At 39.1% G+C, this 17,956-nt stretch overlaps 2 protein-coding genes across 2 annotated transcripts in view; both read left to right on the forward strand.

The window, feature by feature from the left end:
• Window positions 1-819: 819 nt before the first annotated feature.
• LOC131942852 (cytochrome P450 1A1-like) lies at window positions 820-5,982 on the forward strand. Its single transcript, XM_059302807.1, has 6 exons — window positions 820-1,379; window positions 1,910-2,125; window positions 2,971-3,094; window positions 3,415-3,680; window positions 4,331-4,458; window positions 5,766-5,982. The coding sequence occupies exons 1-6, from the start codon at window positions 822-824 to the stop codon at window positions 5,980-5,982; spliced, it is 1,509 nt and encodes a 502-aa protein (XP_059158790.1). The 5' UTR covers window positions 820-821.
• A 4,535-nt stretch (window positions 5,983-10,517) lies between these two features.
• LOC131942827 (b(0,+)-type amino acid transporter 1) overlaps window positions 10,518-17,956 on the forward strand; it is a 45,476-nt gene continuing 38,037 nt past the window's right edge. The window contains exons 1-2 of the mRNA XM_059302768.1: window positions 10,518-10,621; window positions 10,821-10,950. Coding sequence (XP_059158751.1) covers window positions 10,541-10,621; window positions 10,821-10,950 — 211 coding nt within the window. The 5' untranslated portion in view covers window positions 10,518-10,540. The remainder of the gene's footprint in view (window positions 10,622-10,820; window positions 10,951-17,956) is intronic.

Raw genomic sequence — 17,956 nt, forward strand, 5'->3', positions numbered from 1 at the left:
TACGCGAGTTTTCTTTTTTTCTTGAAAAGAGCAGACGGTATTGGAAAATTTTCTTATATTTACACTTTTTTACATTTTATTTTTTAAAGGATAGATAAAGAAGATATTGGAAAATTGCCGTATTCTAAAACTTTTTTTATTTTATTTTTTAAGTTATACTGGAAAATTTAATTTTTTTTAGAGTTAACTAATTTGTTTATTCAAAATCTGGACAAAACCTGGCATTTGTGATGGGATATAGATCTAAATATAGATCTACATTCGTTTTGAGGTTTGGTTAAGCTGTGCGTTGTATACGTATTTCAAAGCTTTTTAAAATAAAAATGAGATAGGTATTTCACTTACATTTAAATCATTTTGTTATTTTTATAGAGATATTTTATGTTTACTTTCATTTCTTATTCTCTTTCGTTCTTAATTGTAATGTATGACGGGATTATTTTAGTGTTAAACTAAACAAAGGCAATGGAAAAACTATTTCTGATATTAAATCAGAAAAACATTTTATAACTTCTGATGTGAATTAATGGTTTTAACTTATGTTTTGTAAATCAAAAATTTCGACAGGATTCTTAATAGTTTTTTTTTTTTTAGCTTTTCTTTAAAAATGACGTTTTGATATAAAACGACTCACTCCTTAATTAGAATACGAACTTATAAGGAGATCAGGCTCTTTCGGCTATAATAAAAATAATGTTTGACCAATGTACTCTAATTTCGTCATTGTTAACCTTTATGTTTTTCAAAATTTCTTTCAAAATTTTGCAGCGTAACTAACGTATACTTTTTTTCAAAAACCATTCTTTTGTAGACTGGGCAAAATGGAGGTCGAACTAGCCATGGGGGGCGTCACAGTGGTTCTGCTGTTCGCTTACGTCATAGCCCACAAGAGAAACAACTCCAAATACAAAAACATCCCGCCGGCGACACCCAGAATGCCCCTCGTCGGGAACGCCCTGACCCTTGACCTCTCCCGCTGCCACAAAGCCCTGACCGACTGGGCGGAGAAGTTCGGCCCCGTGTACCGCATCAAGATCTACGGGGAGGAGATTCTGGTGCTCAACAGCTGCCAGAGCGTACACGACGCCCTCGTCGTTCAGGGCAGCGCCTTCGCCGGGCGCCCGCCCATGTACCGCACGGCCAAGGAAGACCGCGACAAGCACTCGATAGTCTGGCAGACGTACACGGACAAGCTGGTGTTCCTGAGGAAGGAGGTGACCAAGTCGCTGAAGATGTACGGCGACGGTATGGACAACCTGGAGCAGAAGTGTGCGCCAGAGATCAAAACCATGTTGGAGAAGCTGGCCGGGTACAAGGGTCAGCCGTTTGACCCCTGGGATCATATCTATGACGCGATTTCCAATGTCATGTTGGGTTTGGTAAGTTGGTTGATATTTTGTTTAGACCATTCTGTTGATTATTGTTGATACTTTTCCCAACCGTAAATTTTCAACCATCAACTTTTAAAAAATCCATACTTTGTAAAAATCGATGCCAGTTTAGACTTTTTCGCATTGATTCTTAGCTTAAAAATGTATACTTGCTCCGTTTATGCGTCCCCAACCCACCCTTACCTACATACGCCTCTGTTTTACATTAAATCCATCTCCTTCAGAATATCCTTTTTGTGAACAAGATAATGACTTGCCCAATTAAAGTAGTTTTTTAAACTTCAGCAACTGCCAAAACAGTCGTTCACTTGTCACCATTAAACAACTGTTACCAAATAATATTTCAATAATTTTTAAAATATTTAATAATATTTTAATAATTGCAAATACACTGCTGCGGAGAACTCCTTGTAAAAGTAACTTCCCCGCGCTCAAACAAAACAAATAATTTTGAAATTAAACTAATTTGTTGACATATGTTTTAAAACTATTCTTAAACTCCCACCTCCCACTTCCAGACTCTGGACACCACGTTCGATCACGCCAGCCACAGTTTCCAGATGATCAAAGACATCAACGGCCTGTTTAACGACACTTTTGGGACGGGCAAGGCCCGGGGGATGGACTTCCTGCCCTTCCTCAGCAAGCTCAACCTCCACGCCTACTCGGACCGTCTGCAGACGGCGCTCAATCTTAGGGACCAGTTCTGGATGAAGGAGCTCGCGCTACTTAAGGTGAAGGTCACAATGAGTTGTGCAAAAGCAACTACGTAGCGTGTTTTTTTTTTTTGGTTGGAATTCAATAACAAAAATATAATTACTAGCGCAAACAACTTATTTTAGAATACGCTTTAAGAAGTAAAGTTCCCTTAAGAATCCCTTTCAAACCTGACGGTCCATTGTGCGGGTGAATCAGAGTTCACTTGTTTCTGTGACCTCAGTACATGAATGAAGGGATAGTGTGGTCAGCACTATGACAAGCCGCCTAAGTAAACTCAGGGACGTTTTACGGACTTGAATTCGGATTCGAACTCGAGACTTTTGGGTTACTAGTCGTATGCTCTATCATTTAACCATGCCGCCCCATAAAATATGTGTATGTAAGTTTTAAATATGCTACGATACAATTTTATTTTACATCGTTATACTTACATCGCCTAGAATCTACTAATAATGAATCCCATCCTATTGTGCAAATTTCTCAAAGTATTTTAAAGTATTTGATCCACTTGAAAATGCAATTAATTTTATTTTAATGAATTGGACTTAAACGTTATTATATTGTTTCATCTAATGCCGCAGTTTAAGCAAATTCTGGTAAACGATGTAGAAAAGGCGATAAATAGACATTTTTAATCTGGTCTGACTTAAGATATTTGGATTGGTGGTGAAAAATATCATCCTGTTCTATGAACAGGTAATATGAAGTTTGACAACCAGAACCCACTAACCCTAACCCAGTTTCAGCCGAGGTCGGAGGATTAAAAAACGTAAAAGATTAACTTTGTGGCTTATCTCAAGGTCGGAAAACCTAATAACGTTGATTAATTATTTTTTTTGTAAAACAATTTTCTTCACAGGACCGCGGTGACGCTGATTGCATAGTTCAAAGGTTACTGGCCTTGATCCCTGACCCCAAGTACAAGGGTTACGACGTCTGTGAAGCCACGGCAAAAGAAGTTTTCACAAACCTGATCCTTGCAGGTATAGTGGGGAATAAAATGCTTTTTTTGTTGGAATAATCTGACATGACCAGCCAAAATAGAATTGGCTGCATTAGGTTGATAGGTAATGTGGAAATGGTAAAAATATCAACTTGAAATACTAGGATCTAGACCGCCGAGTGCAAGAAAACGTTGACTAGTTAGTTTTTCTGGTGTATCGATTAACAGTGTTATATTTAAAGATGTTGGCAAAATAAATCGGAAATACCTACTCTATGACATTAAAAAGTTACAAATTTAGCATTGTTGTTAAGAGAGTTCTAACTTAATTAACTTAATTATTAACTTAATATTTCGTAGGGACAGACACCACTGCCACGACCTTGACCTGTCTGCTGCTGGTGTTCCTCCATCACCCGGAAGTCCAGGAGAAAATGTGGGCGGAGGTCAAGCATCAGATCGGCGAGAACAGACTTGCCACATTGGCAGACAGAAAAAACATGCCATATTTTCAAGCCGTTCTTCTTGAGTTGCTGAGGTACATCTCACACGTACCGCTAGCTGTGCCGCACTACACTACATGCGACACGTCGGTTTTGGGGATTCCCGTTCCTAAAGATATGACCGTAAGTTTCGAAATGCCTTTCAACCTCACTGTTTAATCTTAGAATGCTTTTTGTGACACCTTTACATTCATAATAAATCACAGCATAATATACTTTACATTTGTTTCTACGACTGAAAGGCAAATATCTATATATATATATAATTCTCTTCTGGGAGCCGTTAGAAAACAAGCTGCAAGCGCCTCCTTACAGTCCCCTCTCTCTCTATCACTATCTCTACCACCCCCACCCCACCCCCACATGGTCTGGTGAGTTGTGGTCACGCTAAATTAAATGTTTACAAATCGTAGAGCCGGGTTTAGTGACGGCTATTAGGGGCAGATAATTTAGTTTGAAACGATTTTAAACTTACAGGAGGTAACTAAGAGGAGGCTGCTTTCACGGGGGGGGGGGGGTGTAGGGTCGGGGTTAGGGGAAAGAGGGGGGGGGGGTCAGTGTATTAAAGCAAATATTTTCAGTGGCAGCATTGGTACTGTCGAATTCACAAATTATGAATTACTGAAAAGTAGAAAATAAAACAACTAAATAGCGGCGTATGATACGCCGCGGGTCGGCTCGTCAGATTATATATTGGCTAATTCACAGATTTAGAATTGAGTTGATTTTACATTACCTGCCTTAAGTTGACCTCTAGTCCGTCTCGTCCGCAGGTGTACATCAACCTGTGGGCCGTCCATCACGACCCCCAGGAGTGGGAGGAGCCGTGGAGGTTCAGACCTGAGAGGTTTCTAGACAAGGAGGGTCAGTTGCTGCCCATCACAGACCCCATCAGGAGGAAGTAAGTCCGGCAGTGATTAGGTCCACTACACTACGCCACATCAATGTGTACACACACAACAACACTGAAGTTTAACCACATTAAGCTAAATTTCTATGAGGTTGGTCTTCTTACGAACCTGCGGTATCGACACACCAACATAAATTATTAGAGGTTAACTTCAGTTTAATCTGATCTATTTATTTGTTTCTAGTCACACCTAAGCTACCTATCACTTCCAACTGTGACTTCCAACTGCCCTCAACATTCAAACCTTACACACCTCCTCTCTCTCTATCGCTCACAACAAACACGCTGTCAGCCAACCAGTCGTTTCCCTTGTTACCCTCGTTCACTCAGTACAACAACACACATATCAACACGGCGCTGTCACTCGACCAGTCGCTTCCCGTGTTACCCTCGTTCACTCCGTACAACAACACACGTCAACACACTCGGTCTCTCAATACAATACTACCATATACACACACACGTACACACCTTCCACACACATCAAATCACCACCATGTCTTCTCATTTAACCATAAATTTACGAAGTGACTACTCGGAAGAAGATTTTTTCTCCCCAACGTCTCCACTTAGTCGACAAAAGATAGCTCTGTTCATGCGCAGTGACCCAATAGGGTTAGGGCTAGAATGAGGGTTAGGGGTAGGATTAGGGTTAGGGACAGGGTTAGGGATAGGATTAGGGCTAGGGTTAGGGATAAGATTAGGGTTAGGGTTAGGGATGGGATAGAGATAGGATTAGGGTTGGTGTTAGGGTTCTGCGGTTGTAAACACACGCATGCGCAGTACCATCGAAAACATCGCCGCGAAGGCAAGTCGTAGTTTCTCTCCATTGCGTATGCGTATCGCATGCGTATCTTATTCCGGCTAGCATCGGCCATAAATTCAACCACACACAGACACACACAAACCACGTATACCACAATCTAGAACAAACCCGTGACCCATTCAAAGGCCGGTAGAAATCACGCATATCCCTGTTTGTGAAGAAAAAAAGTTTTATTTGATACTCCTAGCTAGGGTACTAGCCGAGTCCACGAACTACATATTTCAAAGATAAAAAAGAAAGGGAACTCACAATTTCATCAGGAAATTCTTTTAAATATTTTCTTTGTTAGCTCCCTTTTTTGATTCGTTTATTAATGTTATTTTATAAAAACTTAAAGCTTTTTATCATATGAAACAATGACAATTTAAAAAACTATTTTTATTCGTACCTTTACATAATTACTTAAGCTTGTATTGTAACCTACTCGATGTAAGTGTGGCACTAGCATGTACATCAATCTTTTCACCCCCAGGCTGATGGTCTTTGGGGGAGGACGCCGTGTGTGTCTGGGGGAGGCGCTGGCCAAAAACAGGCTCTTCCTGTTCGCCTCCGCCCTGGTCCAGAACTTCAAGTTCCTGCCGTCTGCTGACAACCTCGCACAGCTGCCTGACCTTGACCCCAGGACTTACGACATGGGACTCGTCCTTCACCCTAAACACTACCAGCTCCGAGCATTTCCACGGCACTGAACTACACAACTTTCAAGGCCATAGCAAAGTCATCCCAAGGTCACCCGAGGTCATCCCGAAGTTATCCCAAGGTCATCCCAGTGCTTATGAACTGTTTTCAAATAACATACAAAGCATATATGTATATATATATATATATATATATATATATATATATATATATATATATATATATATATATATATATATATATATATATATATATATGCTTACGGCATAGCTTAAAATATGCTTTCGATAAAGGCGCATAAGCCCTAACCTAACCCCAAATAGAACCCAAACACTCCCCTTTACACCAATGGTTCTCAAATTTCACAACTTTGTGAACCACTTTGTAAGTTTTCTTCCCAAAACAACCCCGTATCCATATTATACACTCTAGTGTGTATCCCTCTTCACTCTGCTGTAAGCGATTTGCCATTACTCGTACAATGTAAAGCATATTGTGACTATCATTGCACAAAGAACTGATAGATTTATAAGCATTCTGAACTCTAAGAGCCGTTTTATCATTAGAGAGTTGGACGTTTTTGCGTTGGAAAGTGTTGCAAGCGGTAGTGTGAGGGAAGGTTGTGGATGTTAAGTTTGATAAAAATGTTGAATGAATGTTTTAATGCATGATGAAATGGATAGTTTGCTTGTTCCAGTGTCCCTATAAGGTGTGACAGTAACAATTTCTGAGAGCCATTAGCACTCGGGAACTGGGGGATTAAGTAATAAATGTTTCTATGTATGTATAAATAATTTAACCTAATTAATTATTCAGTAATGAGGGGGGGGGGGGGCGTAATTAGTCGATAATTGCCAACCCGTGAATCTCAGCTAGCGTCTGTAGGTCGTTGATAATTAACCCAGCTCAGTTCGTACCTGGTTACCTTGGGGAACGTAGAGGCGGCTGGGCATAGCACAGACCCCTCCAGGGGCGTATTCAGGGCAAATTAGGGGGGAGGGGTTATAACTCTTGTGGATCGTCTCATAAGTGGGGATTCAAAATGTTGACAATTTAAGACAACAAATTATTGTAATACTAATCACCCCCTCCCCCTCATGAGACGATCCTGCTACGCCACTGGACCACTCTACCCCTTTTATGTCAGCGTAACAGACACCAATGACCTCTATTCCTCTGCCCTATAGAACACCTGGTTTGAAGGGGTTAATCACTTTCACTATTCAATCAACCTTACTTTATGTATATGATATAATGTGATGTCTTTTCATACCAAGCTAGTGGTTTAGCTTCGCTAATGAAATGTTGATGTTGTAGATAGTTGATAAATGTACATTTTCTGTAAACCCAAACTGCATCTGTAAATACACTTCATTTATTTTTTTAATTATTAAATGCGTATACGTATGTGTATAAATACCCAGTACAACCGCCTGTGTTTAAATAATAAACTAAGTTGCGTCATGAAATACACTGAATGTAAAAATATTGTGAATATGTTGACTATGTGATTTGACTTAATAAAATTTAAATCGTAATCATCTGATTTTTAAATCTTTTTTTATAAAGACAATTTTACTTTAAAATTATTGGAACAGTATTATTTCCATACACTATATAAATCAGTTTACTTTATTAAATAGTGCAGAAAATATACCGACAGAGAGAACCTACCTGTTCCTGCTAGACAGGCTAGACTCTAATCAAATTGATTTTAAAAACATCTCACTAGATATTTGTAATATTGATCAATAATTAGAGAATTCATGGCTGCGTGCATTAGACGAATACATGATATCCATTATTGGGTTTATTAGCTTAGATACGACCTAAAACCAATACTGGCAAAGACCACTAACTATCAAAGACGTAGATTTGATCCTTTGATATCTGGAAGCTAAAACAAAACATCAAATTTCACGGCATTGTTATAAGATAATTGTAGACTCAAACTTCGTCCGTGACGACTTAGGCAAGATTTGTATTCCCTGCATAACAGACACACTTATGGGACACATTTGCATTACTAAACGATAAGATGAAAGCTTATTCAAATTTGCGCACCCCCTTTTTTTTAATAGTCTAGCAGGACTTACTCAAATTTTCGTACCCCTATTCAAGTAGTCTACCATTAAACGTCACTCACGCACCTACTACGTCACAGTAACCACGTGCTACGCAAATACTCTCTTCCCCTACACAAAAATGTTCATTCTCTTCAAAACAGTCTAGTCATTGCGCCGGCAACGTTTTGATATCTTCACCAAGATCAAGTGTGACTTAATCGCTTCATCTTGACCGGAAAAACTTGTAACTGGGGTACCCGCAGAAGAAATTTTTATCTGCAGCTATTATTGTGTCAATGGCATTATATGCTACTTAAAACTCTATCTTTAAAAAAAAAGGTCCCCATTAATCACAGATAAGCTGATGTTCTCCACCTTCTATCTGTCAACACACTGCACAACAGACCTAGTAGAGCACAGAGAACTGCAACACGACTACATCAAACACAACACACAATGGGCAAGGAAAACGTAAGTCTGTTAGATTTACGGGGGGGGGGGGGGGGGGGGTACAATTTGTTTGTTTTCTTTTTTAAAAATTGATTTAGTTTCTATTTTGGACGTAAAGATTGGTCCGAATTTTTTTTTTTTTTGAAAACTAATTATCAAAATGAATTAAAAAACCAAAATACCTCAGCGAAATAAAATTGCCAATTTATGAAACTAAAATCCTAGTCTAAATGTCTTGTTGAAATATTAGAGTTGATAAAAAAAATAAGAAAATAAAAAATTATTATCAAAATGTAAATAATATTTTAGACTAGATTACATAACAAAGGATCAAAATGAAACATTGCGATAATTTGTAAGTAACTTTCGCCCTCGATTGGGCAAGTATATTCAAGTCTTTTTACGAAGTAATAATTATAAATGTATTCCAGTAATTATTCGTAACTTTGTCATTTTATTCAATTTTAATATTGTTAGATGAAGAAATCAAGCACTGAGGTGGGGGTAGAGAAGGTGGAACTGAAACGACAGATGGGTCTGGTGGTCGCTGCGTCCATCGTGGTCGGCTCCATCATAGGTAGGTCACGTGATCAGATTTGATCAAAGTTTATTTTAAACTGCTGCTTAATGACAGGTTACAAAGAAAAGATTCAAAAATTAAGTAAAAATTGTTCTGATGTGTTGATATGTAATACATTGCGTTGGTTTTTCTTAAATGAAACATGTTGAAAATAATATAGGTCTCAGCATCAAGACACATGGGGCAGGTGAAGCAGTTAATCTGCTTCATAGACCTCGGCATATGAAAGGATACCGTGGTCAGCATCATGTCCATCCTCCTTTACTTTCCGTTACATTAGTTGGGTACCCATCAGAGCTGCGTGGACTCAGTGACATTCTACTGACTTGAACCCGGATTCAAACTCGAGACTTTCGGGTTAGCAATCTAGCCCTCTACAGTTAGGCCACGCCGCCCCATAAACAATAATAGTTTCACTATTCGATTCAAACATTAAAACAATTTAACAAAATATTCTAAATTGATTTGCAACGTTTTGTATTGGGAATAATTTACAGTTTTACAGTAAAGTAAAGTTTTCCTTTCAAACCTGACGGTCTATGGTGCAAGTGAAGTAGAGTTCATTTGTTTCTGTGGCCTCGGCATATGAAGAGATAGTGTGGTCAGCACTATGCCCAGCCGCCTTTACTTTCCCCAACGTGAGTTAGGTACCCATCAGAGTTGGGTGGACTCAGGGACGGTCTACTGACTTGAAGCCGGATTCGAACTCGAGACTTACGGTTTAGCAGTCCAGCTCTCTACCGCTCGACCACTCCGTCTCACGTGGTCATATCTATAAGGGTTAAAAATGTATAAATTAAAGGACTGGTTCAAAGATGCATAACTGGTTCTCAGCTAAAAAATCTGTGGACACAAACACTTCTATTATAGTTCTACACAATATAGAACAATAAGATAATTTAGAATCTCTTTAAAGATGAACATATCGAAAATTACGATATTCAAATGCATAGACGCATAAATTAAGATTTATCATTTTTTTTAAATTATTCCTCGCCGTTTAAAAAATCTGAATTAAAGTTGTTTTTTCTCCTTACCCGAAAGTTTAACGGGCCTAGAAGCTAGTACTTCATATTGTAATACTATTAATAGACCTTGTGAGTGTAAAACCATAATAATCGAATGAGTTATGACCTACACCGTGACCATGTGTCATGATAATATGTCAATTTTTAAAAACCGTCTCAACTCTTCCATCCCCAGGTTCTGGTATCTTTATCTCACCTAAAGGCGTGCTGGCAGCGTCAGGCTCTGTGGGTCTGTGTTTGGTCGTCTGGGTGGTGGCTGGAGTTATTTCCCTTGGCAGTAAGTTGTCGCCAATGCCTTAGTTTATGCTAGTGCTAGTACCTATTACTAAATCAAAACTTTAAACCTTACGCTAATTACCAGATTGAGCATTTTACTTCAAATATATTTTTCAGTGAGCTGTTTTGCGAGTGTTTGTTTTCGTTTACTTTTTGGTGTTTTTCTGTAATCTTTACAGGCGCACTGTGCTACGCTGAACTTGGATCAATGATTGGCAAATCTGGCGGTAGTTACACTTACCTTCGTATGGGCTTGGGGAATCCCCTTGCATTTGTCTACGCATTAAATGTAACTTTCTACGCACAGCTGATATATATATATATATATATATATATATATATATATATATATATATATATATATATATATATATATATATAAAATTGATTAATCAATTAATCAGTTTTTATAGAAAAAAAAATATTTAAAATATAAGTTATGAGTGTATACTGAGTAATGTGTCCCATTAATATCTTTTTGTACATAGATCATATGTGCCCTGACCCCTGCCTCACTAGTTGTCATGCTGCTCACCTTCTCCAAGTACCTGGTCGCTCTGCTCCCCACCTGTGACTCACCTGAGTACCTGGAGAAACTTATCGCTGCTGTTGCTTTAGGTCAGTCTTTTATCTGTTGTCTTGATCGGACCTGCTCTGGTTGGGGGATTCTGGTTAAACTATTACTTTGGGCATCATTAAACATCACTGAAAGTGTGTTTGATCTAAGAATAGCATTCCGATCTATAAGTTATTTAACATTTAATATAACACCCTATTAAAGCCTGAATATAAAATTCTCGCTTTGTCGGTATTTAGATTTCGAAGTCGAAGATCTTGTGCGAACTGGAATATCAGTAGTATATTAGGTCACTTTTGGACCGCAGGCGCAGGCGCAACGGGATGGGGAGCAGGAGCAGGAGCAGGAACAAAGACTATATAGGAAAATACTCCCTGCCTGGGTGAGCCGCAGGTACACCGACATATAGCAAAATACTCACCCATCTGGGTGAGGGTGGGTGAGCAGGTGGCGCAGCCTGGGACAACGAGATATAGGAAAATACTCACCCACCTGGGTGAAGGTGGGTGAGGGTGGGTGAGCAGCCTGGGACTATGAGATATAGTAAAATACTCACCCACCCTAGGGTGGGTGAGCAGGAGGGGGAGTAGGTCAGTAGGTCACCACCGGTGACCTTGTGACGTAATCATTGACCTAGTTACGTAATTTTAATGGGTTTTTTAATTAGTTTTAATGAGTTTTTAAAATTTTAATTAATTTTTGACCTAGTTACGTAATTTTAATGTGTTTTTTAATTAGTTTTAATGAGTTTTTAAAATTTTAATTAGTTTATTATTAACGAGTTACGTAATTTGATTATTTGTTTACTTTTTTAATTGTTTAATTTGTTGTTTACTTGTTGTTTAATTTAATTACTTTGTTTATATTGTGTAATTTTTATTAACGAGTTACGTAATTTGATTATTTGTTTACTTTTTAATTATTTTTATTGACGAGTTACGTAATTTGATTATTTGTTTACTTTTTAATTATTTTTATTTTGTTTATTTTTAATTTAATTTTATTTTATAATTAGTTAAATTATTATTAACTAGTTACGTAATTTGATTTTAATTACTTTTGTTTATTTATTTATTTGATATATTTCTTTTCTTTGTTGTTTAATGTTGTTTATTTATTTGAATGTATGTATGTTTTAAATAAAAGACTAACACTAGCATGTACTAGAACAGTCTTTGTATAGGGACCATTCTCCAACACAACGAACGTTACAAAAATAGAACATCCATTAAAGATAACGATCAGCCACAGCTGTTACGTATCGACCCGCCCGCGAAGTTTTCTTACCGCTGCCCGTTTTAATGGGAATGTATTGATCGCAGCCGCTGGCCCATCACACCTAATTAAATTTTTGTTATGCTTCACCGAGTTTCCCCCGCTCGGTTGACAGATGTGCAACAGCTGTTGTGCGACAGCTGGTGGTGTAATTAGGTTGACCAACCGGACATTACCTTGTTGGTTTTCTAGTACGCGTATGCTACACGTATATACACATTCACACACACACACTAAATTAGAACAAAAGTCTTCTTATATTTTATTTGTTTATTAACGTTTTTCCAATTCATCAAAGGCTTTTAAAATTTCATCCTGTAAACTTAATAGGCGCTCAAAGCAGACGCGACTCATACTAACACCAGAATTTGTAGGAAAATTGGGCAGACGGAGGGGGAGGGAGGGGGATGGAGGGGGAGGGGGAGAGGGGGAGTGGATTTGATTTTTTAATTAGTTTAATTTCAATACATAGTCGCTTATAGTAACATAGGTGAGGGGTGTAAGCAGGCGGGTGACGGTGTGAACAGGTGGGTGAAGGGGGAAATATTAACAAATGTTCAATACATACTCGCTTATAGTAACATGGGTGAGGGGTGTAAGCAGACGGGTGACGGTGTGAACAGGTGGGTGAAAGGTGAAAGGTGGGTGAAGGTGGAGAAGGTGGGTGAAGGGGGAACACGAGTAGGAGTAAAGGATATATAGTAAAAGACTCTACCACCTGAGTGAGGTGGGTGAGGAGGCGGATTTTAATTTTAATTTTTTATTTTATTTTTTCATCATCTATTAACTTTAAGGTTCTATAACTCTATATATTTTAAATACATTTTTTTTTTTTATTCAAACGAGTTTTACTTTTCCTAATGTAAGTACAGGTAAAGAGGGATTTCCTATAGATCTGTAATGAAGTAGGCCTTGTTGACTATGACTAGTTGTCCAGGTGTTGACATGATACACTTTTTTGAGATACACGTACACACACACACACACACACACACACACGCGCGCGCGCGCGCGCGCGCGAAATTCATACTAGGTCGGTAAAGGCGGAGAGAACTTATAGGTATACATTATCATGGCGACAACAAAAGCGATCCTTATTTTATTAACATGAAAGCGTGTTTTTCAAAAAGTGTCACCAGGCCGTTGCCATTTTCACAGCGGGGTTTATTTTAAGTGCACCCTGTGCACGTTTGTTTACATTTTAAACGACGTATCGCGTGTCTTCCCCACATGTCTTCCCTAATAGAGAAACGAGAGGAAAGACAACTGTTCTAAAATTAGAACAGACTTGTTTACAGCCACGAGTATCGTCCCTTGTGAAAAAAATTGCGCGTCAGAATCCTTAACTAAACAGTCAATTTCTTTAACAAGTTAAAAATAATTTAGGAAGACAAGGGTTAACAACATTAGACGCCACCATTTTTGTTTCATGTGACGACAAGGCACAATACACTTTTGTAGTTTATGTCTCAAGTAGAGGGGTGGGATATTTTTTCTTTGTAAGAGTCTTGTAAACAATGGGTAGAGGAGGCGATTACTAAGTAAGAGGGGAGAGAACGTGACTTGCATCGCGATATTTGAAAACATGGCGATGTTTAACCTCAAGCAGATTACCTTCCCATGTTCGCTTTAGTATTACAGTTTTCATCAAACTTCTTTTTGACTTGAACTTCTTTAATTTTTAAGAAAGTTTACTTATACATAAGACGTTATGTCTAATTACAATTTTTTATTTTCACCACTCAATGTATTTTCTTTTTCTATATCTTACATTGTCATCTTAATTTTTGATCACCTTAGTAAAAATTTGCTTAAGATTATAAACTTCGAGTTTTAAAAAACTACAACGTTATAGTACGTCGTGTCAAATGACACACCGTTTAAAATGTCTACATTTAAAGTTCACCAATATAATGACGTAAAAACTAAATATGATATGACGTTAGCATACATATCATACAATCTAATCACTCTAAAGTACAAATCAATAATTTTTAGTGATTAAGGGGCTGGGTGAGGTATTTTTATTCGGGTGCCCAGGGAAGGTTTGGAGTTGGCTAGGGGCACCGTTCAACTAGAGTCTGTGACGTTTTCACCGAGGCAGGGTTCGAAGCTAGACCATACATGTTTTGGAATTGTTAGGGGTCGAGCCTATAGTAGGGTCGGGGGAGTTTTGTTAACACAGAGGGCTGTTTCGAAGTTAGTACATCCATGTTTTAGAATTGTTAGGTAGAGAGTTTATACGAGAGTCGTGGGAGTTTTCACCGAGGTTGGTTTTGAACTCGGACCATGGATGTTTAGGAGTTGGATGCGGCAGAGTTTACACTAGGGACGGAGGTGTTTTGGTTACACCGAGGGTGGTTTCGAAGGTCGTACATGCATCCTTGGAATTGTTAGGGGCCGTCTTCATACTAGGGTCGGTGAAGTTTTCACCGAGGTTGGTTTTGAACTCGGAACATGTGTGTTTTGGAATTGTTGGTAGCCGAGTTCATACTAGGGTCGGTGAAGGTTGGTTTTGAACTCGGAACATGCATGTTTTGGAATCGGTAGGTGTAGAGTCGATACTAGGGTCGGTGAAGTTTTCACCGAGGCAGGTTACCAAGTTGGGACATGCATGTTAAGGAATTGTTGGTAGCCGAGTTCATACTAGGGACGGGGGAGTTTTGTTAACACCGAGGCAGGTTGCAAAGTTGGTACATGCATGTTTAGGAATTGTTGGTAGCCGAGTTCATACTAGTGTCGGTGAAGGTTGGTTTTGAACTCGGAACATGTATGTTTTGGAATCGGTAGGTGTAGAGTCCATACTAGGGTCAGGGGAGTTTTTGTTAACACCGAGGTAGGTTGAAAAGTTGGTACATGCATGTTTAGGAATTGTTGGTAGCCGAGTTCATACTAGTGTCGGTGAAGGTTGGTTTTGAACTCGGAACATGCATGTTTTGAAATTGTTGGTAACCGAGTTCATACTAGGGAATGGGGTGTTTTCACCGAGGCAGGTTACAAAGTTCGTACATGCATCATTGGAATTGTTAGGGAGAGTTAAACTAAGGTCGGTGAAGTTTTCATCGAGGCAGGTTACAAAGTTGGTACATGGATGTTTAGGAATTGTTGGCAGTCGAGTTCATACTAGGGTCGGGGAATTTTGTTAGCACTGAGGCAGGTTGGAAAGTTGGTACATGCATGTTTGGGAATTGTTGGTAGCCGAGTTCATACTAGTGTCGGTGAAGGTTGGTTTTGAACTCGGAACATGTATGTTTTGGAATCGGTAGGTGTAGAGTCCATACAAGGGTCAGGGGAGTTTTTGTTAACACCGAGGTAGGTTGAAAAGTTGGTACATGCATGTTTAGGAATTGTTGGTAGCCGAGTTCATACTAGTGTCGGTGAAGGTTGGTTTTGAACTCGGAACATGCATGTTTTGAAATTGTTGGTAACCGAGTTCATACTAGGGAATGGGGTGTTTTAACCGAGGCAGGTTACAAAGTTCGTACATGCATCATTGGAATTGTTAGGGAGAGTTAAACTAAGGTCGGTGAAGTTTTCACCGAGGCAGGTTACAAAGTTGGTACATGGATGTTTAGGAATTGTTGGCAGTCGAGTTCATACTAGGGTCGGGGAATTTTGTTAGCACTGAGGCAGGTTGGAAAGTTGGTACATGCATGTTTGGGAATTGTTGGTAGCCGAGTTCATACTAGTGTCGGTGAAGTTTGGTTTTGAACTCGGAACATGCATGTTTTGGAATCGGTAGGTGTAGAGTGCATACTAGGGTCGGTGAAGTTTTCACCGAGGGTGGTTTCAAAGTTAGTACAGGCATATTTTGGAAGTGTTAGGGGCCGAGTCTATACTACGGTGGGATGGTTTTTGTTTTCACCGAGGCCGGTTTCAAAGTTGTTACAGGCATGTTTTGGAATCGATTGGTGTGGAGTTTAAACTAGCGTCGGGGGGAGTTTGGGTTTCACCGAGGCGTGTTTTAAAGTTGGTACAGGGATGTTTTTGAAGTGATGAGGGAAGAGTTTAAACTAGCGTCGGGGGAGTTTGGGTTTCACCGAGGGGTGTTTCAATGTTGGTCCAGGGATGTTTTGGAAGTGTTAGGGGCCGAGTCTATACTAGAGTGGGAAGGATTTTGTTTTCACCGAGGCAGGTTTCAAACGGGGGCCATCTCTGTTTCGGAGTTGGTCGGGGGAGCGTTTACACTAGAGTAGGACGGTCTTTGTTTTCAACAAGACAGGTTTCAAAATTGGTACATGGATGTTTCGGAGTTGGATGGGAACGTTGTCACTTGTGACAGTAAACGAAGGGGGATAAATATTTGTCTGTTACTTTGTCCTTTGTCTGTCCAAGTAATAGTGTGGGTAGAGGTACGGTCTGTTTATCAAGCAGGTGTTTAGGGACGGGGGCGAGGGCGGCGGACAAAGTTGTCGATGTAGGTAGGGTGCAAGAGATATTCAACGAGGAGTGGTGTCTACAAGTTATGTATCCCAGTCTGTTGGAGTGGTTTCTAGGGGGTTGTGATATTAGTTGAATAAATATTTGTCTGTAGGATTGTCATACAGCCTTTGTCTCTTAAATGGAATAGGTATAGTGTGGGTAGTAGTACGGTCTGTTTATCTAGCGGTTGGTCTTGAGGTTAGTGTGATGACGCAAGGTTGGATGGGAGAAGGGGAAAGGGGTTGCGGGCAAAGGGAAGGGGAAGGGCGAATAGCGATAAAAATACCTCACCCAGCCCCTTAATCAATAAAAATTATTGATTTGTACTTTAGAGTGATTAGATTGTATGATATGTATGCTAACGTCATATCATATTTAGTTTTTACGTCATTATATTGGTGAACTTTAAATGTAGACATTTTAAACGGTGTGTCATTTGACACGACGCACTATAACGTTGTAGTTTTTTAAAACTCGAAGTTTATAATCTTAAGCAAATTTTTACTAAGGTGATCAAAAATTAAGATGACAATGTAAGATATAGAAAAAGAAAATACATTGAGTGGTGAAAATAAAAAATTGTAATTAGACATAACGTCTTATGTATAAGTAAACTTTCTTAAAAATTAAAGAAGTTCAAGTCAAAAAGAAGTTTGATGAAAACTGTAATACTAAAGCGAACATGGGAAGGTAATCTGCTTGAGGTTAAACATCGCCATGTTTTCAAATATCGCGATGCAAGTCACGTTCTCTCCCCTCTTACTTAGTAATCGCCTCCTCTACCCATTGTTTACAAGACTCTTACAAAGAAAAAATATCCCACCCCTCTACTTGAGACATAAACTACAAAAGTGTATTGTGCCTTGTCGTCACATGAAACAAAAATGGTGGCGTCTAATGTTGTTAACCCTTGTCTTCCTAAATTATTTTTAACTTGTTAAAGAAATTGACTGTTTAGTTAAGGATTCTGACGCGCAATTTTTTTCACAAGGGACGATACTCGTGGCTGTAAACAAGTCTGTTCTAATTTTAGAACAGTTGTCTTTCCTCTCGTTTCTCTATTAGGGAAGACATGTGGGGAAGACACGCGATACGTCGTTTAAAATGTAAACAAACGTGCACAGGGTGCACTTAAAATAAACCCCGCTGTGAAAATGGCAACGGCCTGGTGACACTTTTTGGAAAACACGCTTTCATGTTAATAAAATAAGAGTCGCTTTTGTTGTCGCCATGATAATGTATACCTATAAGTTCTCTCCGCCTTTACCGACCTAGTATGAATTTCGCGCGCGCGCGCGTGTGTGTGTGTGTGTGTGTGTGTGTGTGTGTGTGTGTACGTGTATCTCAAAA

Source organism: Physella acuta, unplaced genomic scaffold (genome assembly GCF_028476545.2).
Source record: "Physella acuta isolate Inbredline_101_S28 unplaced genomic scaffold, ASM2847654v3 ptg000429l, whole genome shotgun sequence".
NCBI classification, from domain to species: Eukaryota; Metazoa; Mollusca; class Gastropoda; family Physidae; genus Physella; species Physella acuta.